Genomic DNA, 24876 nt, shown 5'->3' with positions numbered 1-24876 from the left:
GTCGTTCGCGAATAGGGATTTGGTAGAATGACGTCACCGTCGGAAGCATTGGCTTGTTCCGGTTTAATTTCGAGCACTGGGATACCCCCACGGACGGAGCATGCGCCGTTCAAAAAAAAACGTTGTTTGCGTCGGGTCACGACGTATTTACATAATACACGCCCCCATCGCAGCCATTTGAATTCCGCGCCCTTACGCCGCCAAAGATACACTACGCCGCCGTAACTTATGGCGCGAATTCTTTGAGGATTCGAAAAAAAAAAAAAGTTACGGCGGCGTAGTGTATCTTAGATACGCTGCGCCCGGCGTAAAGATGCGCGGAGGTACGTGAATCTGCCCCATAATGTATAGTACATGCCTCTGTGTGAGGGGGATGGAAACTAAGGGAGGGAGCATAAGCCCTGCGTTGGAATTTCAATAGACCAAGACGTTTGAAGAGAAGAAGGTCAGGGCACAACCATTGTACAGCACTATTAAGCAGGAAACACAGACTGTGAATATATAGAGAGTGACAATGGCTGCCCTTCAGGTACATACAGTATATGGTTACAAACTATACCAGGAACAAATATTGATCAGATTATTTTCATGATCTTTTTCACATGCATTAAAAAAGATTCCCAATATGTTAATACATATACATGGCCAATCCCGGCCTCCTAACACACGTGCCTCGTTGTGCTTGGAACAATTACCAAACACACTGTGATGTCATCATTATTATTCTGAATTAATGCAATGTGACTGCGACACCGTATACTCCCAGTCCGTACTGGTCAGGTTAATGGTAATGGGCGCTCATGTTGCCCACGCTGTTGACAGAGCCAAGGTGTGGGGTGGACACAGAACCAAACCCCCCCGGAGGGGCCTGGAGGCTGTGCCCGGGATACAGGGCCGAGGGGGTGCTTGGCCAGTAAGAGAAGCTGGCCGGAGAGACGCCGGAGGTCATCAGGTTAAGTTTCGAGAGGCCGGGGAAAGGTAAGTGCGGTAGGTTGCTTTGGAATTTGTAAAGTGACTGTTCGGTGGTGGGTGTAGATTGGCACACTTGCGCCAGGCCGTGGAAATCGAACTTGTAGGCGTATCTCTTCCCGTGTACTTTGGCCATGATGTTCTTGTCGTAGTAATAGCGCAGGGCGCGGCTGAGCTTGTCGTAATTCATGTTGGGTTTGCTCTTCCGCTCCCCCCAACGTCTGGCGACCTCATCGGGGTCAGTCAGCTTGAACTCTCCATTGGTGCCCTCCCAGGCAATGCAGTTGGCATTGGAGTGATCAGACAGAAGCTCTAAGAGGAATTGCCACAACTGTATCTGCCCGCTCCCTATGAGACAGAAAATAGGATTAGTGCCAGGTAGATGGTAAACCAGCCAAAGGTCACAAATGTTATTTAAGGCAAAGTATGGCAGATAAGACCCAACTATAAGATTAGTGTATTGGACAGCTTAACCACTTAAGGACCGGACCAATATGCTGCTACATGACCCAAGGGGTTTTTACAATTCGGCACTGCGTCGCTTTAACAGACAATTGCGCGGTCGTGCGACGTGGCTCTTAAAACAAAATTGGCGTCCTTTTTTCCCCACAAATAGAGATTTCTTTTGGTGGTATTTGATCACCTCTGCGGTTTTTATTTTTTGCGCTATAAACAAAAATAGTGCGACAATTTTGAAAAAAAACAATATTTTTTACTTTTTGCTATAATAAATATCCCCCAAAAATATATATATATATAAAAAAAATGTCCTCAGTTTAGGCCGATACGTATTCTTCTACCTATTTTTGGTAAAAAAAAATCGCAATTAGCGTTTATCGATTGGTTTGCGCAAAATTTATAGCGTTTACAAAATAGGGGGTAGTTTTATTGCATTTTTATAAATTATTTTTTTTTTACTACTAATGGCGGTGATTTTTTTCGTGACTGCGACATTATGGCGGACACTTCGGACAATTTTGACACATTTTTGGGACCATTGTCATTTTCACAGCAAAAAATGCATTTAAATTGCCATTGTTTATTGTGAAAATGACAGTTGCAGTTTGGGAGTTAACCACAGGGGGCGCTGTAGGAGTTAGGGTTCACCTAGTGTGTGTTTACAACTGTAGGGGGGTGTGGCTGTAGGACTGACGTCATCGATCGAGTCTCCCTATAAAAGGGATGACTCGATCGATACGCCGCCACAGTGAAGCACGGGGAAGCCGTGTTTACATACAGCTCTCCTCGTTCTTTAGCTCCGGGGAGCGATCGCGAGGGGGCGGCTATAAACGAATAGCCGCGCTGTCGTCCCAGATTGCTCCCCGCGGGAATCCGACCGCCGCATGTAGCGGGGGGGGGGGGGGTCCCGATCGGGTACGCCAATGTGCCTGTACGTGCCATTCTGCCGACGTACATATACATGTGGCGGTCGGGAAGTGGTTAACTTCAGTCATTTTTTAAACTTTCCATCTAATAAATCTTCTGCTCTTGTTGTTGTTTTACCTCTGGATAGCAAAACATTTTTTTTTCTGCCAGTAAATCCCTTATACAGCCCACTTCCTCTTCCTTGTCTGGTCATTAGGCTTATGACATGCACTCTCGTCAGAGTTTGCCAGGAAGGGAGGTGGGATGAGTCATAAGAGGCCCAATGAGACCTGCAGAGCTGGAGGCGTGCCTCTGTGTGTCTGTGTAAATCCAGGAAGTGAACAGGAAGCAGCTTCAGCTGCCCACAGTTATAATGGATGCAGCCAGACTCAGTGGAGGGAGATTTCTGCAGCATATTTGGCAAGTACAGAATCACAGTACAGTGGAACCTTGGATTACAGGAGAATGCTTGTAATCCAAAGCACTCGCATATCAAAGCGAGTTTCCCTAAAGAAGTCAATGGAAACAAAGATAATTAGATCCGCATTGATTTCTATGGCATGCAATACCGCATGTGGCCAGAGGTGGTTGGGTGCCGGAAATATTTGGGAACAGCTCGGATGATCTTGAAAACCCTCAGAAAGGTTTCAGAAACACTCGGGAACGGAGTATTTCCAAGGGATCCCGAGGGATTCCGAGTATTTCCAAAATGGCTTGGAACGGCTACGAACCGTTCCGAGTGTCACCGGCGCCCCTCTGGTCAAATGCGGTACTGCACACCACGTTAGCTTGAAATCTGCTCATTTTGCGAGATGTCACTCACAAACCGAGACAGAATTAAAAAAAAAATTGCTCGTTATTCAAAACGCTCGTTAACCGTGTTACTCGTAAACCAAGGTTCCAGTGTTTATATAAAATAATATGCAAAGTGAGGGATCTTCAGAATGGCAAAGATGTTTTTATTACAAATTATGTGAGCCGACTGCAGTTCCTCTTTAAAGTCAATGTAAAACAACCAGTTTAAAATAGAAATGATAGGCAAAACATTTGTTTACATATTGATGGGTTTACATATTCTTTTACGAACATTTACATTTACAAAATCTAGAGATTTTCACATCTTTTGTCTTTTTGGTGAAAAGCATTGTAGTGAATCCCATAGTCAATAAGTGATTGATGCTGGCGAATGTTTGGGATGTCTGGGTTCACCAATATGTAATAAATGAGCCTCTTCGTAGTAACTAACCCTTCCTATCCCTGGTGGTGAAACTGAGTTTCCATATTTTTTTAATTCCAGTAGAAATCGGGAAATTTCAGATTTTATCTTTTTTGCTATGTGCTTTAATCCTTTTGCTGTCAGCGCCTTTTTTTTTTTTTTTTTTGCACACGTATACTAAAATGTATTTATTTTTTTACATGAAAACATGCTAAAATACTATTTTTTTTCCCCAAAAGCAGAGACCATAGGCGTGCGCACAGGGTGTGCCAGGTGTGCCTGGGCACACCCTAACCACCCTGTGTGGTGCACATTGTACGGAAAAATACTACATTAAACTGCCACTAACGCACAGAAAAATACAGCATTAAATGGCACATAACACACCAAAATATACTACTTTAAACGTGCACTAATGCACAGAAATATACCCCCAATATTTCACCAAAGCTCCCTAATGGGGCTCCTAAAAAAAAACAAAAAAAACTACTAACACTGTCCTCTGCCCTACTGACACCATCAGTATACTGTATATACACATGCAAATATGTTTGAGATTTGGGGTGCACACCCTAATGTAATAGGCTGCGCACACCTATGGCAGAGACCCTGTAGAATAAAATTGAGTTTTTTATAAAGCATTTAAATAAATGCTATTCCAATTAATTGTAACGCACAGATGCACAATATTATCCCTATTATATTGGTAAAATAAAATAGATGAGATTAGACTTTCATATATATATATATATATATATATATATATATATATATATTTATAGATATCTATATATATATATATATATATATATATATATATATATATAGATATATCAATCTATCTATCTATCTATCTATATCAGGCGTCTCAAACTGGCGGCCCTCCAGCTGTTGCAAAACTACAAGTCCAATGAGGTATTGCAAGAATGACAGTTGCCAACATGACTCCCACAGGCAGAGGCATGATGGGACTTGTAGTTTTACAACAGCTGGAGGGCCACCAGTTTGAGACCCTTGATCTATATAAACTGGGCCGCCATCAGGGGGGTACAGGCATTACACCTGTAAGGCGCCCGATGGTCCCCAGGGGCCCGACTGGCCCCCCTCACGTTTTATTTATTTATTTATTTATTTTCATAATTTTTTTTGCATTACACCTGTAAGGGGCCCCATAGTCCCCAGGGCCCCTTACAGGCCCAGCTGGCCCCCCTCCCATTTATTTTTTATTTTTTTGCATTACACCTGTAGGGGGCCCGATGGTCCCCAGGGCCCCTTACAGACCTGAGCGCCCCCCCCTCCTGTGTTTTTTTGGTTTGCATTACATCTGTAAGGTGCCCGATGGTCCCCCCCCCCCTTATCATCTCACGTCAATAGAGAAGAGATTACACTTGTTTTTTTTTTGTCAGCACCCCACCCCCCCCAGTTCTCTGCTACAGGGGGGCCCTGCCTAAAGCTGTCTAAGGGACCCCAAAATTTGTGATGGCTGGCCTATAGCTATATAGCTATATATAAATATATATATATATATATATATATATATATATATATATATATATACTGCAGTGCATATACTGTATAGAAAGTATAAAGTAGGCGATCAAGTGGTATATTCACTAAACATATGAATTTACCAAACATAATTTAAATGAATATTGTGTTTAATAAATATATAAATTACAAATTGTATGGTACATATTTCTAGAGATGAAAGTGCTCTAATTACCTATATTTAGATAAAATAGATTAAAGACTGATGACAAGAAGGGAAAATCAGAATGCACTAATCAGAACCATCTACAGACACACCCTAAAATGTTAATGTACATTCACTGCAACACTCATTTACATTCTACTCCTTTTTAAAATAGCAAATAATACTGGTGAATATTGGAGTGTAGGATTCCCATAGTTTAATAAATAAGCCCCTCTGATAAAAAAAAAAAAAAACCCTTCCTATCCCTGATAGTGCTTGTCATTAGGTATATGGAAGTTTTCCCTGAAATTTCATTGAGAATCAGGACATTTCTGTGAATTTTTGCCAATTTGGTGAATGTTTTGATGTCAATGGGAAAGGAGAAATTAGGGATTTTTGGTGGTGTTTTAGACTTTCTATATGTTTCCTGAGGGTCACATTCAACTCTTTTGGACTTGTTTTTGTACCAAACTGCCCTCATTAGCTTCCTCTTATTTTATGTTGTGTTTATTGTTTTTACAAAAAGAAGAAAAACATGAAAAATAGGAAGAAAATTCAACTGTAAAGTGCACAATATCAGATAACAAAAAGGAAAAATACACAAATACAAAGATAACTTAAAAAAATTAACTAAATACACCGAAAAATCTCAACACTCTAATTAAAAAATAAAAAGTGTAGATTGCAATGTTTGGATGTGTTAAATCATCTGATTTTAGTGGATATGTGACCAATCTTGAAGGTCATAATTAGAGCCTTTGTTACATTTTGCCTATTCGTACATAGCCATATCTTTATACTGTTTAAGCATCAATGTAATTTATTTATGATAAACTGGATTTTTTTTAGGAGGAGGGGTATGCCTTATATGGTACACTGATAATTGATGTCTACATACAAACTATTTATACACAGCTACCCATATTAAGACTATATACTGTATATACAGTATATGGGTTGTAAATGACATGTGTGAAACGTGTTACATTTCAAAGCAAGATTTTATAACGTTTTGATCTTGCATGTAATAAATGCTATATAATAATCCTGACCATTTAGTTATAGTCTATGTGGTATAGGAGTATGCACACACATTGCTTTTTAATTAAGGGTGGAGGGATCCTTGTATTGTAATAGCCAATATAGGGGGCCAGATTCACAAAGAGATACGACGGTGTATCTACAGATACACCATCGTATCTCTGACTTACACTGGTCCTATCTATGCGCCTGATTCATAGAATCAGATACGCATAGATAGGACTAAGATCTGACAGTGTTACACTGTCGGATCTTTTTTTCAATTTACGATTAATAATATGTAAATCAGCGAGATACGCAAATTCACGAACGTATGCGGACCCGTCGCAGTGTTCTTACGTCGTTTGCGTAGCGGTTTTCCCGTCGTATACTTACCCCTGTTTTTAGCAGGCGCAGCCAATGTTAAGTATAGCTGGCGTTCCCGCGTCGAATTTTAATTTTCCAACGTCGTTTGCATACGCAAGTCCCAAGTCGCAAGTCCCGCTCACGTCTAAACCACTGACGTCCTAGTGACGTCAGTGGGAGCAATGCACGCCGGGAAATTCCCCGGACGGCGCATGCGCATTTAAATCGGCGCTGGAACGCGCCTGATTTAAATAGTACACTCCCCTAGCTGCGGAATTGGAATTCCGCCGGGGGATTTAGGATCCGCCGTCGCAAGTTTGGAGGTAAGTGGTTTGTGAATTAGCCACTTGCCTCCTAAACTTGCGGGAGCGGATCGTAATTCACGTAGATCGAGCGGATCTATAGATCCGCTGAGCTACGTGAATCTGGCCCAGGATATAGATTTCTGTTGGGTGTTGGCCAGGTCTCCCCTTCTTTATTAGAAAATGTCAACCATTATGCTTATAGAAATAAATATTTTTGTTAACACAGATAATTTAAAATGTATAATAATAGTAATACTAATAATAATTATTTATGCTATTAATATTTTTTTTTATAATATATTGTTATATTATAATTATATTATATATTATGATATTATTATTGTTGTTTTTATATATTTTTTTTACTTCCTATGCAGCTAGTTACAAACAGCAATAAAATAATAATAATAATTAGCAGTGCCTGTAGCCAGTACAGACAGTGAAAAAGCTTAGTGCACTTGGCAGATGGGGTGAGTGTTACTTCTGAGCCCAGGTCACAGCTTTGCAGAGCAGACAGGTAATGCAAAAACACTTATATGTTTGCTGCAGTTGCCAAGTAATCCTCAGTGTAAAATCAACAGGTTTAAGCCTTTTATTTATCAATCTACTAGTAGGCTGCCTAGAAGCTAGTTCGGAGTTTGCCCTCTCACTGCAATTTGCCTGGATACTACAGCTAATTATTGCAGATGGCGGTGCACAATAAATGTATTATAGAGCAATAAAACTAATCTAACCGCTGGCGACCAGATAAAAAAATAATAATAAAAAAAAAAAGCTACTTTAGCTAATGAGGGTCTTATCAATTATTGGCTGGTGGCTCACGAGCAGGTAAAAGAGCCCCTTTCATAAATATTATTTAGGATCTCCAAATCATAGACAACATAAGGTAGCTAATAAAGGTAGTTCGTGTCATTTTTAGTACACAAAAAAACAAAGTTCCTTATGGGATACAAAAATATAACAGGTAATCCTATGTAGAAATAGACTCAGCACCGCAGTCACTGTTATATTGTGCTTCAGCACCAAAGACAGCGACCCGACTGGCTGACCCGACCGCCCGACCTATTCCATTCTATGGGGTTATTTTACATAAATCTTTTACTATACTGACTCAGGTGTGTCATATAGATAGACAGATAGACAGATAGATATATAGATAGACAGATAGACAGATAGACAGACAGATAGATAGATAGATAGATAGATAGATAGACAGACAGACAGACAGACAGACAGACAGACAGATAGATAGATCATATTAAACATTATTTGGCTTGCTATGACCTGTAGTAAATCCAAAATGTAAAAATATACTATATATATATACAGTAAAACCTTGGTTGATTACAAGCATATTTCTGGAACGAATTATGCTCGCAAACTAAGGTTTTACTGGTGTGTGTATATATATTTATATATATATATATATATATATATATATATATATATATATATATATATATATATATATTCATTCATTCATTCATTGATTACACATTGCAACTATAGCTGCTGCAAAATGAAATATCTATATGATAGATAGAAAGATTTTTTTTAGTTAATAAATCTAATTAAAAATTATATGGCATAGTATAACCTGTAGTAAATCCAAAATGTAAAAAATATATAGTATATTTATTTATATATATATATATTTATATATATATATATATAGTTATCTATCTATCTATATATATCTATCTATATATATACAGTAAAACCTTGGTTTGAGAGTAACTTGGTTTAAGAGCGTTTTGCAAGACAAGGAAAATGTTTTATTACATTTTGCCTTGATATACAAGCGATGTCTTGATATAAAAGTAGTGTCATGTCACAACTGAGTATAAAAAAGAAGAGTGGAGCCTCTAAGTGTAGCAATATGGTTACATTTAATGAAGGTACAACATTTAGCAACTTATTGCTACACTTAGGGGTGTCTCCCTATCCATATATATATCCATTCATTGATTACACCTTGCAACTATAGCTGCTGCAAAATGAAATATCTATATGATAGATAGAAAGATTTTTTTTTAGTTAATAAATCTAATAAAAAATTATATGGCATAGTATAACCTGTAGTAAATCCAAAATGTAAAAATATATAGTATATTTATACATATATATATATATATATATATATATATATATATATATATATATATATATATATATATATATATATAGTTATATATATATATATATATATATATATATATATATATAGTTATATATATATATATATATATATATATATATATATATATATATATATATATATATATATATATTTTTTTTTTTAAATCATTATCAAAAATATTTGGCTTACTTTTCTTTTTCTATGGTGCTATTATTATAGTAAATACTTCTGTTTAGATACTCTGGATATTGGCGATGAACCATAAAACGAATATAATTAAAAAGATCAATTAATAATGTTATTGTTCCAATCCAATGGCAGGCGGAGGATGGATCGGACAGTACAGTTGGGGGGTTGGGGGGTGCTCACCTTTCTGCACGCCGGCTGAGAAGGGTCTCCAGTTTGGGGTCTTCTCCTTCAGGAAAGTTTCTCCCACCGGATCTGAGACAAAGTAACAAGCAACATGTAATAAAAAGTTTCCAGAATTCCATCTTTCAGATATCAGCAATGTATGTAGAATGAAGGACTCTGTAGGATGGTTGGTCGATCGGTATATATTGTATTAGCAATAAATACAACAAATACAATACAAATATATTTTAACTAAAGCACATACAATAGAAAGGAGAACGAATATAACAATAAAGAAATAAAAATTCTTCCATCTCATGGGGTTCAGGGGAAGGCAGCTCTCCGGATCTAAATCAGTGTGCTCAGGAGATGCTCTGTAGTTTGGGGTGCAGGGGCAGGCGGCTCCCCGGATCTCAGGGTGCTCAGGAGATAATCTGCAGTTTGAGGTGCAGGGGCAGGCGGCTCCCCGGATCTCAGGGTGCTCAGGAGATAATCTGTAGTTTGGGGTGCAGGGGCAGGCAGCTCCCCGGATCTCAGGGTGCTCAGGAGATAATCTGTAGTTTGGGGTGCAGGGGCAGGCGGCTCCCCGGATCTCAGGGTGCTCAGGAGATGCTCTGTAGTTTGGGGTGCAGGGGCAGGCGGCTTCCCGTATCTCAGGGTGCTCAGGAGATGCTGTGTAGTTTGGGGTGCAGGGGCAGGCGGCTCCCCGGATCTCAGGGTGCTCAGGAGATAATCTGTAGTTTGGGGTGCAGGGGCAGGCAGCTCCCCGGATCTCAGGGTGCTCAGGAGATAATCTGTAGTTTGGGGTGCAGGGGCAGGCGGCTCCCCGGATCTCAGGGTGCTCAGGAGATGCTCTGTAGTTTGGGGTGCAGGGGCAGGCGGCTTCCCGTATCTCAGGGTGCTCAGGAGATGCTGTGTAGTTTGGGGTGCAGGGGCAGGCGGCTCCCCGGATCTCAGGGTGCTCAGGAGATAATCTGTAGTTCGGGGTGCAGGGGCAGGCGGCTCCTCGGATCTCAGGGTGCTCAGGAGATAATCTGTAGTTCGGGGTGCAGGGGCAGGCGGCTCCCCGGATCTCAGGGTGCTCAGGTGGTACTCTGTAGTTTGGGGTGCAGGGGCAGGCGGCTCCCCGGATCTCAGGGTGCTCAGGAGATGCTCTGTAGTTTGGGGTGCAGGGACAGGCAGCTCCCCGGATCTCAGGGTGCTCAGGAGGTACTCTGTAGTTTGGGGTGCAGGGGCAGGCGGCTCCCCGGATCTCAGGGTGCTCAGGAGGTACTCTGTAGTTTGGGGTGCAGGGACAGGCAGCTCCCCGGGTCTCAGACAGCAGGTATAAGGCTCGGAGGGTCGGCTGGTGTGTATTTTGGGGTGTAAGGGTAGACTGCTCCCCAGAGCAGAAGTCGTTCAACATGCCCTGAGAAGAGTCTTTTATTTGGGGTGTCGGGGGAAGGCTGCTTCCTAAATCTCAGTCTGTGTGCTCAGGGAATTCTCTGCAATTAGTGGCGTGGGGGCAAAAAGCTTCCGAAATATCAGGCAGTTTGGTTTGGGGGGAACTCGGGGTGCTTTGAAAATCAGGTTATTCCCTGCAGGGTTCGCAACTATTGTACCACATGGGGGGCTTAGCCGTTTTGGGGAGCCGGAAAAAGCTGGGTTCTTAGCGAGTGCGGTTTTGGGGGACAAGAACAGTCTCCTATCCCAAATCAGTCTAGGCGCATTGCATGGGTAGAGTCTCAATCAGTCGCTGTGGTATGGGGGAGGGGGGGGGGCTGGCTCTGGTAGTTTGGGGGGATAGCATCAAGATGGTCCCCAGGATTCGAAGTAGAGCTCTGTAGTTTTGGGGGGGCTGGACAGGCTGATCCCCGGCTTCCAGTCAGTGTAAGGAGAGACGGCAGGAAACGCGTCCAGGAAAAAGGAAATCCGATTTGTGGGGAGTTATAAGACGGCGGAGAGGAGCCCGAGGACAGACGGGAGGGACACCCAGAGAGGATGACTATACTGGGGGGACACTCAAAGAGGATGACTATACTGGGGGACACCTATAGAGGATGACTATACTGGGGGGACACTCAAAGAGGATGACTATACTGGGGGACACCCATAGAGGATGACTATACTGGGGGGAAACTCATAGAGGATGACTATACTGGGGGACACCCATAGAGGATGACTATACTGGGGGGACACTCATAGAGGATGACTATACTGGGGTGACACACATAGAGGATGACTATACTGGGGGGACACTCATAGGGGATGATTATACTGGGGGGCATTCATAGAGGATGACTATACTGGGGGGGGGACACTCATAGAGGATGACTATACTGGGGGGGACACTCATAGAGGATGACTATACTGGGGTTACACGCATAGAGGATGACTATACTGAGCGGACACATAGAGGATGATAATACTGGGGGGACACTCATAAAGGATGACTATATTGGGGGGACGCCCATAGAGGATGACTATACTGAGCGGACACATAGAGGATGACTATACTGGGGGGCACTCATAGAGGATGACTATACTGGGGGGATAAACGCATAGAGGATGACTATACTGGGGGACACTCATAGAGGATGATAATACTGGGGGGACACTCATAGAGGAAGACTATACTGGGGTTACACGCATAAAGGATGACTATACTGGGGGACACTCATAGAGGATGATAATACTGGGGGGACACTCATAAAGGATGACTATATTGGGGGGACGCCCATAGAGGATGACTATACTGGGGGACACTCTTAGAGGATGACTATACTGGGGGGACACTTATAGAGGATGACTATACTGGGGTTACACGCATAGAGGATGACTATACTGGGGGACACTCATAGAGGATGATAATACTGGGGGGACACTCATAAAGGATGACTATATTGGGGGGACACTCATAGAGGATGACTGTACGGGGGGACACCCATAGATGATGATTATACTGGGGGCACACTTATAGAGAATGACTATACTGGGGAAGGGGGAGGGGGACACTTGCGTGGCAGAACAGAGGAAAACTTGAAAGAATGTGAGATTTGGGGTCACCCTGAATAAAATTAGAAGGATAGAGGGGGCACAGAAATAGGGATAGAATACGTGAGGCTGCAAATATGAATAAGAGTTCATTAGATCTGGGGAGAAGAGAATATAGGGGATCCAGAGAATAATAGTAATGATATGATATGACATTTACAGGTGGAATTAGGCAAAGACATGAATAGTTAAGGGGTGACAGAAAGAGACTGGAGTATCTTGGGGCATTAAAAGACATACTGGAGTGTCATGGGGTACTATAGGGGGGGGGGGCAAAGGAGTGTCAGAGGGTGCTATAAAGGGTGACAGTGGGGCGCAGAAACAAGTGAAAGAGGCACTGACACACAATTCAGCGACAATGAATGATAATAGTGGAACAGGATAATGGGGTGACATACACTGGGTGAGGGGGTGACACATATCAAAACAGGACAGAGGATTCACACACAATGGCTGGGGGGTGAAAAAAAAAACAGGGGGTGGCACACATTTAGTGAGGGGTGACACAATTCCAAGACAGAGGGGTGACAAATACTGGATGAGGGGTGACACATATCAAAACAAGATAGATTGTGACATACTTACCAGAACATAATAGAGGGGTGACACACCAGAACAGGTTTGAGGGGTGACACATACCAGGACAGAACTGAAGACGACACACACGAAGTGAGGGGTGACACATGCCAGAGTAGGATTGAGGGGTGATATGTATCGGGCGAGGGTTGCCACACACTGGGTGAGGGGTGACATAGACAATAACATACCACAAGATTGATGGATGGCACACATTGGTTGAGGGGTGACACATATCAGAACAGGATTGAGGGTGACACACATTGGATGAAAGTTGATACACCAGAACAGTATTGAGGGGTGACACACATAACAGAAGAGGATTGATGGGTGACATACAATAGGTGAGGGTGACACATCAGAACAGAATGAAGGTGACATACATTGAATGAGGGGGTGACACACATACTAAAAGAGGATTTTAGGGGTGACACACACAGTAACTTACAATGAATGAGGGGGTGACACACATACTAGAAGAGGATTTTAGGGGTGACACACACAGTAACTTACAATGAATGAGGGGGTGACACACATAACCGAGAATTGATGGGTGACACACATTAGATGATGGGGTGACACATAACAGAAAATTGATGGGTAAAACGCATTGGATGGATGAGGGGGTGACACATAACAGAAGAAGATTGATGGGTGACACACATTGAATGAGGGGGTGACACACATACCAGAAGAGGATTGAGGGGTGACACACACACTGAGGGAGGGGTGACATGACATACATAACAGAAGAAGATTGATGGGTGGCACACATTGGGTGAGGGGGTGACACATATACCAAAAGAGGATTGAGGGGTGACACACACTGAGCGAGGGGTGACATATATAACAGAAGAAGATTGATGGGTGGCACACATTGGGTGAGGGGGTGACACACACTACCAGATGAGGATTGAGGGGTGACACACACTGAGTGAGGGGTAACATACATAACAGAAGATTGATGGGTGGCACACATTGGGTGAGGGGGTGACACGCATACCAGAAGAGGAATGAGGGGTGACACACACTGAGTGAGGGGTGACATACATAACAGAAGAAGATTGATGGGTGGCACACATTGGGTGAGGGGGTGACACACATACCAGAAGAGTATTGAGGGGTGACACACACTGAGCGAGGGGTGACATGCATGACACAGGAAGATTGATGGGTGGCACACATTGGGTGAGGGGGTGACACACATACCAGAAGAAGATGGAGGGGGTGTCATTCCTTGGTGGAAGAAAAATGAAAGATGACAGACTCCAGCTGCAAGAATAATAAAAAAATGGGGGTCATAGGACCAATATGGGGGAGTGAAGATGGGAGATGGGGCACAGGTAGACCAGACCCCCAATTAGGCAGAAAAAGTGCAAATACAATTTTCTGGGGGGATGCAGAAGAATCCAAGGATGAGGATGGGAAGAGCTTTGTAGACTTTCTAAGAAGTCTACAAAAAACTGAGCTAATAAAGGGTCCAAGAAGGAAGGTGGGGGTGCAGGTCCAAGATTGTCAGTTGCTCCCACCAAAACTTTTTTTTACCCCCCCCCCCCCTCATTCATTCTACCTGTGAGGTACATGTTGAGCAGGAGCTGGGATGCGGCACCCTGAGCCATGGAGAGGAGCTCTGACACCCGCATGGGGTGGGCTGCCTCTACTATTAATAATAGGACTAGAACACCATTGTTATTAGATGCTGAAGGCAGAGAATGGGGAATAGATGGGAGGGAGGGGAGGACAAGGATAATATCCAGGCAACCCTCTGAGATGTGGCCCTTCCAGAAAAGGAGAAGGGCCCCCCCTTCCCCTCCTGCCATCATTTCCTCTGTAAAAGTCTTTTTAATTAAAGCCGCCATCTGACTGTGTCACGTTTATCTGCCCCTCTTATCAGCGCTCATCTCAGTATTAATAAAAGTTGGGCTGTTAAAGATCAGAGTCACTATGGGGACAGCGCCCCCCTCCGCCGCGTTTCACGCCTGTTTAACTCTTTGTAAACACTTGGCGTCGTCACAGGCGGGCGGGGGGTGCGGGCTGTGCGCGCTTCATTACTTCTCAGCCAACAATGAGGGGAGGGAGGGTGACAATTAGAGAGAGGAGGCTGACTGCGGGGCGATTAGGGGCCATTAAAGACACATCAGATGGACATTGACCTCAGCCATGGAGAGTAACCCTTTGTGTGCCAGAGATTTTTAACCCTCTGCATGTCAGAGACCAAACCCCAGAGGTAACCCTTTGTGCCCCAGAGATATTTAACTCTCTGTGTGCCATAGACTAAAGCCTCGTACACACGAGCGAGTTTCTCGTCAAAAACCAGCAAGAAGCTTGCTGGGTTTTTTTTTTTTGCCGAGAAAAACGGCCGTGTGTACACTTTTCGACGAGGAAACTGTCCAGGATCTCGTCGGGCCAAAAAGAAAGCATGTCTTCTTTTTCCTCGACGGGAATGGGAAAATTTGGCTCGCCGAGATCCTCTGCGGCTTCACAAGGAACTCGACGAGCAAAACGATGTGTTTCGCCCGTTGAGTTCCTCGGACGTGTGTACGAGGCTTTAGCCATAGAGTGTAACCCTTTGTGCGCCAGAGGTATTAAACTTTCTGTGTGCCATAGAGCTTAACCCTTTGCGCGCCAGAGATATTTAACTCTCTGCGTGCCATAGAGTGTAACCATTTGTACGCCAAGGATATTTAAATCTCTGCACCAGAGAAATGTAACTCTCTGCATGTCTGAGACCAAACCCGAGATTGTAACCCTTTGTGCACCATGTAATGAACTGCCGCATAACCCCTTGTGCGGCAGACATTTTAAACTCTTGGCATGCCGAAGAGCAAGCTAAAGAGCGTAACCCTTCGTGGGCAAACAACATTTATCCCTCTGCGTGCCATTGACTGAGCCATAAAACGTAACCCTTTGTGCTCCAGGTACATTTATTTTCCGCGTGATAGAGACCGAGCCAGTAAAAGCCCCCCTTTTATTTAACCCCTTGGGTGCCATAAACTAAGTCATAAAGCATAACCCTTTGTGTACCAGGGATATATAGCTCTCTGCATGCAATAGACCATTCAGCCATTGAGTGTAACCCTTTGTGTGCCAGGAACGTTTAACCCACTGCGTGCCATTGAAAGATCCATATAGTGTAACCCTTTGTGTACCAGAGACATTTGACTCTGAATACCAAAGATCTAGACGTAGAGCAGAACCCTGTGTGCACCCAGGGGCAGACTGACCATTCGGGCACTCGGGCACTTCCCGGGGACCCCATGCCACTAGGGTGCCCCATTAGGGTTGCCAGCCTCAGTAAAACCAGAGACAGTATGTAAAAATCTGTGTTTTTTTACATCTGTCCCCGAAATGTCCCTTACCGACATCCTTTTGGTCTAAAAAACCCAAGATCAGGGGCGGACTGACCATTGACTCACTCGGGCACTGCCCGAGGGCCCCATGCCATTAGGGGGCCCCATGCCATTAGGGGGCCCCATCAGGGTTGCCAGGCTCAGTAAAACCAGGGACAGTATGTAAAAATCTGTGTTTTTTTTAGATCTGTCCCTGATATGTCCGAAACCGACATGCTTTTGGTGTGAAAATGCCGAGATTTTAGCTGCCTCGCCTCTGCACTGCCTCCTGGCATGGTGGCCATCTGTAAGCCCAGGGGCCCCATAATCTTCTATTGCCCGGGGGCCCCATGAGTTGTCAGTCTGCCCCTGCCTAAGATTATAGCTGCCCCGCCTCTCCAGTACCTTTTCAGTGTGTGTGTGTGTGTGTATACTGTATGTATGTATACTGTGTATGTGTATATTGTGTGTCTGTGTGTGTATACTGTTTATGAATACTATATCTCTGTGTGTGTGTATACTGTGTGGCCCCATAATCTATTGTCTGGGGGCTCAATAATCTCCTATTGCCCGGGGGCCCCATAATCTCCTATTGCCCGGGGGCCCCATGAGTTGTCAGTCCGCCCCTGTGTGCGCCTGAAACTTTTCACCCTCTGTGCTCACCCGCAGATGTGAACGCATACGTAAGTCGGGCATGCATATGTAAAAGGTGTTCAAACCACACATGTGAGATATTGTCAAGAACATTAGAGCAAGAGCAATAATTCTAGTGCTAGACCTCCTCTAAAACTCAAAAAAGGTAACCTGTAAAAATGTTTAAATCGTCGCCTATGAATATGTATAAGTAGTTTGGCGCAATTTCACATATTTTACAAAAAATTGGGGTGTATATTGTGTGTTTTTTTTTTTTTTATCATTATTAATTAAAACCTTAAATTACGTTTTTTTTTTACGGCGCATGCGCCGTCTGTGGGGGTATCCCAGTGTGCATGCTCGAAATCACGTTGCAAATAGTCAATGCTTTCGATGTGAACGTAATTTACGCAAAGCCCTATTCGCAAACGTTTTACGCAAACGACGTAAACGACGGAAAATTCGACGCTGTCCCGACGTCCATACTTAACATTGCGTACGCCTCATAGACCTAGGGGTAATGTTACGCCGAAAAAAGCCTTACGTAAACTACGTAAAAAAATGCGCCCGGGCGGACGTACGTTTGAGAATCGGCATATCTAGCTAATTTGCATACTCTACGTGGAAATCAACGGAAGCGCCACCTAGCGGCCAGCGTAAATATGCACCTAAGATCCGACGGCGTACTAAGACGTACGTCAGTCGGATCGAGCCCCCATTCAGTCGTATCTTGTTTTGTGGATACAAAGCAAAGATACGGCGGCACATCGTAGAACTTACGCGGCGTATCAATTGATACACCGCCGTAAGTTCTTTGTAGATCTGGGCCATAGAATATAAAGAGTATATAATAAAAAAAATAAAAATAAATGTGAGGGGTGTACTCACTTTTGTGAGATAATGTATATATATATATAAATTGTTTGGGGGTTATAAGTATTTTGTAGCAAAAAATACTGTTTTAAAGTTGTAAAAAAAAAGTGCCAGAAAAAGCCTGGTCTCTGCAAATGTTAATACACAGACACACCGGTGTGTACTCCTCATAGATGATCACCCCACTGCTCTGGTCAATTTTGACCAGGCAGGTGCCACAGAACCTTTATTTAACCCTTTGTGAATACACCCCATTGTTGCCGGTACTGAATGAGATGACAGCGGTTTGTGTATGTGATGTAAATGTCCAGGACGCGTGTCACACCGCCGCCGCCTGCTCCACAATACAGAGAGACGCGGCTTCATCATGAATATTAATAAGGAGAGATACACATCTCCCTCTATTCATGATCAGTAACAAAGAAGCTCAAAACAAGCGAATTCATGGAACTTTTTATTTTATCTTTACAGAAAATTGTATATTTGCTTTATTGTGTTTAAGACAAAAAAAAATTGCAATCTTTTTATTAACTTTTAATCAAGTAAATAAAACATATTGCATATGAATATTTTTAAAGCTGAACTCTGTGTGGACATTAACCACTTCAGCTCCAGGAAGGATTTGCCATAGTGACCAGGCCATTTTTTTGCGATACGGCACTGCGTCCCTTTAACCTCCCTGGCGGTATGATTCTTTCAGGTTTTTGGTGCTGAAAGTGGTACAATTATTTTTGGAATTGGCTACGCCGGCGGCCTCCGGCGCAAGGCGGGCCAATTTAAATGGGTGTGTGCCATTTAAATTAGGCGCGCTCCCGCGCCGGACCTACCGCGCATGCTCCGTTTCCGAACTCCCGTCGTGCATTGCGCGCCGTGACGTAATTTTTTCGAACGGCGACGCGCATAGCGTAATTCCGTATTCCCGGACGGCTTACGCAAACGACGTTGATTTTTACATTTCGACGCGGGAACGACTACCATACTTTAGACAGCAATACGCTTGCTGACTAAAGTTAGGGCACCTAAAACGACGACTAACTAGACTAGCGGCGACGTAGCGAACGCGAAAATCCGTTGTGAATCGCCGTAACTCCTAATTTGCATACCCGACGCTGGTTTATGACGCAAACTCCCCCCAGCGGCAGCCGCGGTACTGCATCCTAAGATCCGACAGTGTAAAACAATTACACCTGTCGGATCTTATGGATATCTATGCGTAACTGATTCTATGAATCAGTCGCATAGATAGAAACAGAGATACGACGGCGTATCAGCAGATACGCCGTCGTATCTTCACTGTGAATCTGGCCCTTAAACCCCAAATTACACTTTTTGGGGACCAGTGACATTATTACATTGATCAGTGCTATAAAAATGCACCGATCAATGTATAAATGACACTGGCAGGGAAGGGGTTAACACTAGGGGGCAATCAAGGGGTTAAGTGTGTTCCCTGGGTGTGTTCTAACTGTAGGGGGGATGGGCTCACTAAGACATGACAGAGATCACTGTTCTTGAACATTGGGAACAGTAGATCTCTGTCAGAATGGGGAATCGCCTTGTTTACATAGGCAGTTCCCCGTTCTGCCTCTCCTCACTGCAAGTATTCACAGCGCTTCACATTTTCCACATTTTGTTATATTACAGCCTTATTCCAAAATGGATTAAATTCATTATTTTCCTCAAAAATTCTGAGATGCTGAGAAGGGGTTTCAGCAAGTGGTGGAATTTTTATTTTTTATGTGGGATTTTTGCTGACACATACTGATCATACATCTTGGGAGGGGGGTCCAATTTGGAATGTTCGACCTTGTCCCGGCACTGTACCTACCCCCCAAATCACCGAGCTACGACCCTTTTAGCTAGATTTTCTTTTCTTTATGTTCATGGCATTGGCAGGTGAGCCTCTGCATCACCTGCCTCCCCTGACTACATGTCCCTGGTTCATGTAGACAGTTACGCCCTGTACACATGATCGGTCTGATGAATTTTTCCATCAGATATCCGATGAAGCTGACTGATGATCAGTCGTGCCCACACACCATCAGTTAAAAAACCGATCGGGTCAGAACGCGGTGACGTAAAATACAACGACGTGCTGAAAATAATGAAGTTCAATGCTTCCAAGCATGCGTCGACTTGATTCTGAGCATGCATGGATTTTTAACCGATGGACGTGCCTACAGACGATCGTTTTTTTCTATAGGTTTTTTATCTATCAGATCATTTTAACCACTTGCCGACCCGCGTATTGTAAATGTACGTCCTCTTTTTAAAGATGGATATCTCAGTAACGGCAGCAGCTGCTGCCACAACTGAGATATCCATCTTTTCAGCGGGCGGCCGTGTAAACGATAACGGCGGTCTCCGCGGCGGATTCGCCGCGAGATTGCCGTTATCGGTGGCGGGAGAGGGGCCCCCCCTCCCGTCGCTCTTCCGCGCCCTCCGCCGCTTACCGTAGCCGTCGGTAGCGGCGGAGGAGATCGGATGCTGCAGCCTGAGCGGTGAGGACTTGAGTGAGGGCAAGATTTTTATTTCAGTGTAAAAAGTAATAAAATAAATAAAAATAAATAAGAAAACAAAATTTTTTTTTTTTTAAAGCGCCCCGTCCCGACGAGCTCGCGCGCAGAAGCGAACGCATACGCGAGTAGCATATGAAAACGGTGTTCAAATCACACAAATGAGGTATCGCCGCGATCGTTAGAGCGAGAGCAATAATTATAGCCCTAGAGCTACTCTGTAGCTCAAAAAATGCAACCTATAGAATTTTTTAAACGTCGCCTATCGAGATTTTTAAGGGTAAAAGTTTGACGCCATGCCACGAGCGGGCGCAATTTTTAAGCGTGACATGTTGGGTATCATTTTACTCGGCGTAACATTATCTTTCACAATATATAAAAAAATTGGGCCAAATTTATTGTTGTCTTATTTTTTAATTAAAAAAAGTGAATTTTTCCCCAAAAAAGTGAAATTTTCCCCAAAAAAGTGCACTTGTAAGACCGCTGCGCAAATACGGTGTGACAAAAAGTATTGCAATAACCACTATTTTATTCTCTAGGGTGTTCGAAAAAAAAAATATATAATGTTTGGGGGTTTTAAGTAATTTTCTAGCAGAAAAAACAGTTTTAGTCTTGCAAACACCAAATCTGAAAAACACCTAAGGTCTTTAAGTGGTTAAAACAAGTTAATACATTTTTTAACCGATGGATAAATAACCGATGGGGCCCACACACGATCGGTTTAGACTGATGAAAACGGTCCATCAGACCGTTTTCATCAGGCAAACCGATCGTGTGTACGCGGCATAAGGGGTTTACTTCCTAAAGCTAGAGGGTGCAAAATTAGTCAAACCAATCAACTTCCAGGTTTTATTGCCAAAGCTTAAACAAGCCGAGGTTAGAAGCTGATTGGTCGAGCGACGTGTAGACGTGAGACCGATTTTGCACTCTCCAGCTTTAGTAAATAAAACCCTAAGTGCTAGATTCAGAGAGAGTTACGGCGGCGTATCAGTAGATACGCCGTCGTAACTCTGAATCTACGCCGTCGTAAATTTGAGCGTATTCTGGAAACCAGATACGCTTAAATTAGGCTAAGATACGAGCGGCCTAAGTCTCCTACGCCGTCGTATCTTAGGGTGCATATTTACGCTGGCCACTAGGCGGCGCTCCCGTGGTTTTCCGTGTCGAATATGCAAATGAGCAAGATACTCCGATTCACGAACGTACGTGCGCCCATCGCAATTAGTTACGCCGTTTACGTAAGAGATACGCCGGCGTAAAGATAAAGCTGGCGCAGCCCATGCAAGGTATGGACATCTGAACAAGCCTATCTTTTTACGTTGTTTGCGTAAGTCGTACGCAAATAGGGCTGGACGTAATTTTCGTTCACGTCGAAACCAATACGTCCTTGCGGCTTACTTTGGAGCAATGCACACTGAGATATGTCCACGGACGGCGCATGCGCCGTTCGTTAAAAACGTCAATCACGTCGGGTCACTAGTCATTAACATAAAACACATTCTCATTTGAATTAGGCACGCTTACGCCGGCCCATTTACGCTACGCCGCCGAAACTTAGGAGTCAAGTGCTTTGTGAATACAGCACTTGCCTCTCTGACTTACGGCAGCGTAGCGTATATGCGATACGCTACGCCGCCTCAAAGTTAAGCCAGTCTTTCTGAATCTGGCTATAAGAGCCGGTTCACACTGGGGCGGCACAACTATGGGGGGCGACTCGGCAGATGTCCTGAAGACGACTTCAGAGGCGACTTGCAAAATGACTTCTGTATAGAAGTCAATGCAGGTCGCCCCGAGTCGCCCCCGGAGTCGTACAAGAACCTTTTTCTAAGTCGGAGCGACTTGCATCGCTCCTATTAGAACGTTTCTATTGAATAGAATGGGACGTGACTTGTCAGGCGGCTGAGTCGCCTGACGAGTCGCCCCAGTGTGAACCGGCTCTAAGTGGCTGCAGAGAGGATGGACATTCCTCTTTAAAAGCTGTCATATAGAAGGCTGAGTAGAAAGGTCTCCAGACTTGATAAAGGAGCGTTCACACTCTGAAACATGTAGCCACGCCCCCCCGGGTGCGGACAGTCCACCCAGGTGTGTTGTCACTTCCAATCCCGCACAGTCTATGCGCTTCACGGTGGTGCCGAGACTTCCAATTTAGTATTCTGTCATCCTGAACAAGATCGGGAGCAGCGATCAGTGATGTGCCACAGCAAGCCACGCCCCCTAACAGTTAGAATCACTCCCTAGGACCTTCCTAGCACCCTAGTGGTTAACCTCTTCACTGTCAGTCACATTTATACAATAATCAGTGCATTTTTATAGCAGGGATCACTGTATAAATGTTAATGGTCCCAAAATAGCGTCAAAAGTGTCCGATGTGTCCGCCATTATGTCGCAGTCACGATAAAAATCACAGATCGCCGCCATTACTAGTAAAAAAAAAACATTAATAAAAATTCCATAAATCTATCCCCTATTTTGTAGACGCTATGGGCCAGATCCACAGAAGAATTACGCTGGCGTATCTATTGATACGCCGCGTAATTTCAAAGTTCCCGCGTCGTATCTTTGTTTTGTATCTACAAAACAAGATACGACTGCATCTGGGCTCGATCCGACTGGCGTTCGTCTTAGTACGACGTCGGATCATAGGTGCATTTTTCTTCCGGCCGCTAGGTGGCGTTTCCGTTGAATTCCGCGTTGAGTATGCAAATTAGCTAGATACGGCGATCCACGAACGTACGTCCGGCCGGCACGCTACGCCGGACGGAAGAATGCGCCGATGTACGTGGATCTGCCCCTATAACTTTTGCGCAAACCAATCAATAAACGCTTATTGTGATTTTTTTTAATTAAAAATATGTAGAAGAATAAGTATCGGCCTAAACTGAGGAAAAAAATAATGTTTTTTTAAAATATATTTTTGGGGGATATTTATTATAGCAAAAAGTAAAAAATATTCATTTTTTTCAAAATTGTCTAGGGCCGAAACAACTAATCGATTATGAAATTAATCGATTACAATTTTCATAATCGAATAATCGGCCAGTAACATAATGGGGTTAAAAAACTAAAATGAGCCCGTTATAGTACAAAAAAGCAAATCGCTACTGTAAATATTACTTTCACTGTCCCACAGTAAAAAAATGAGTAGAGATTATTTGCTCTTTTTGTACTTATTTTTGTTTTTTAACCCCCATTATGTTACTAAACATCTAAGGCCCGAGTTCACACCTGTTTTTTTGGTGCTTTTTGCAGAAACACACTACAGTTCATTTACATGTTTTCCTATGGGACGCGTTCACATCCATGATTTTTTTCAGCTGCTGCGTATTTGGAAAGGGCGAGGACTTTTTAACGCAAAACGGTGCTATTTTTATTTTTTATTGGTTCAATATACTTCAATGGAGAAGCTGCAGAAAAGCATGTAATGTGTCTTTGCGGCAATTTGTGTTTTGTAATCTGCCCAACAACAAATTGGCCCAAAAAAAATGTAAAAATGCTAATTAATTTTTTTAAGGCTATTATCCAATTAATCGAAACAATAATTGGCCAACTAATCGATTATGAAAATAATCGTTAGTCGCAGCCCTAAAATTGTCGCTCTATTTTTGTTTAATAGCGCAAAAAATTTAAACCGCAGAGGTGATCAAATACCACCAAAAGAAAGCTCTATTTGTGGGGGAAAAAAGGACGTCAATTTTGTTTGGGAGCCACGTCGCACGACCGCGCAATTGTCAGTTAAATCGACGCAGTGCCGAATCGCAAAAAGTGTCCCGGTCTTTGGCCAGCCAAATGGTCCGGGGCTGAAGTGGTTAAAGCCTGTTGTTGGAAGGAGATATCCTAGCCACTGATGTAGGATAAAGATCTTGCATTATAAAGCTTACTGCTGGTGAGTGGGGACCCAGGAGGGGGGCACGTACTGTATATACCATACGTGGGCACTTGCACATTTTTTCATATTTTAATTTTAAGTAATTTTTATTTATTTTTTTCATTTAACATTTTTACAGAGACTACTACTAGCATTACTACTACTTCTACTAATAAGGGCCCAGATTCAGATACGACGGCGTAGTGTATCTGAGATACGCTACACCCGCCGAAAGATACGTAAATGTATCTGAATCCGGGCCAAAATTATTAGTAGAATATTTATTGTTCGCTTTGTTTATTTGGGTGAGAACAAGGTACAATATAATGGTAATTTTGTGTCTTTAGGTAATCAATTGCAATAGAATACAAAAATAAACAATAATATTATTAAAAATGATAATAATAATAATAACAATACTGAATAAGCCCAACAGAATCTGAATGATGAGTTAATAATATTATGCTGCCACCTATGGGTAAAACTTAATTACTGCGGGTTACTATTCTAATGAATGCAGGTGAAAATACATTTGAAGTGATACCTTTTAACATTATAAGCAGAATAAAATTTCTCCCTTTAAGGCGGTCATATACTCAGGCATTTTCTTTCTTTCAACTTCCGAC

At 43.2% G+C, this 24876-nt stretch overlaps 1 protein-coding gene across 1 annotated transcript; it reads right to left on the bottom strand.

The window, feature by feature from the left end:
• Positions 1–312: 312 nt before the first annotated feature.
• Positions 313–14685, bottom strand: FEV (FEV transcription factor, ETS family member). Its single transcript, XM_040355627.1, has 3 exons — positions 14605–14685; positions 9444–9515; positions 313–1317 (listed from the first exon to the last, which is right to left on the bottom strand). Exons 1-3 carry the CDS (start codon positions 14675–14677, stop codon positions 782–784), a joined length of 681 nt encoding a protein of 226 aa, XP_040211561.1. The 5' UTR covers positions 14678–14685; the 3' UTR covers positions 313–781.
• Between the last annotated feature and the right edge of the window lie 10191 nt (positions 14686–24876).

This window comes from Rana temporaria, chromosome 6 (assembly GCF_905171775.1).
Source record: "Rana temporaria chromosome 6, aRanTem1.1, whole genome shotgun sequence".
NCBI classification, from domain to species: Eukaryota; Metazoa; Chordata; class Amphibia; order Anura; family Ranidae; genus Rana; species Rana temporaria.
Note: the sequence above shows the minus strand (reverse complement) of the source record. Positions and strands in the feature narration are given on the sequence as shown.

Coding starts and splice junctions, on each gene's coding strand:
- FEV (XM_040355627.1), bottom strand. CDS start 14,677: ATGCGGGTGTCAGAGCTCCTCTCCATGGCTCAGGGTGCCGCATCCCAG. Junction 9,516..14,604: donor GCTCAACATGTACCTCACAG/GTAGAATGAATG, acceptor ACTTTGTCTCAG/ATCCGGTGGGAGAAACTTTC. Junction 1,318..9,443: donor CTCAGCCGGCGTGCAGAAAG/GTGAGCACCCCC, acceptor TCTGTCTCATAG/GGAGCGGGCAGATACAGTTG.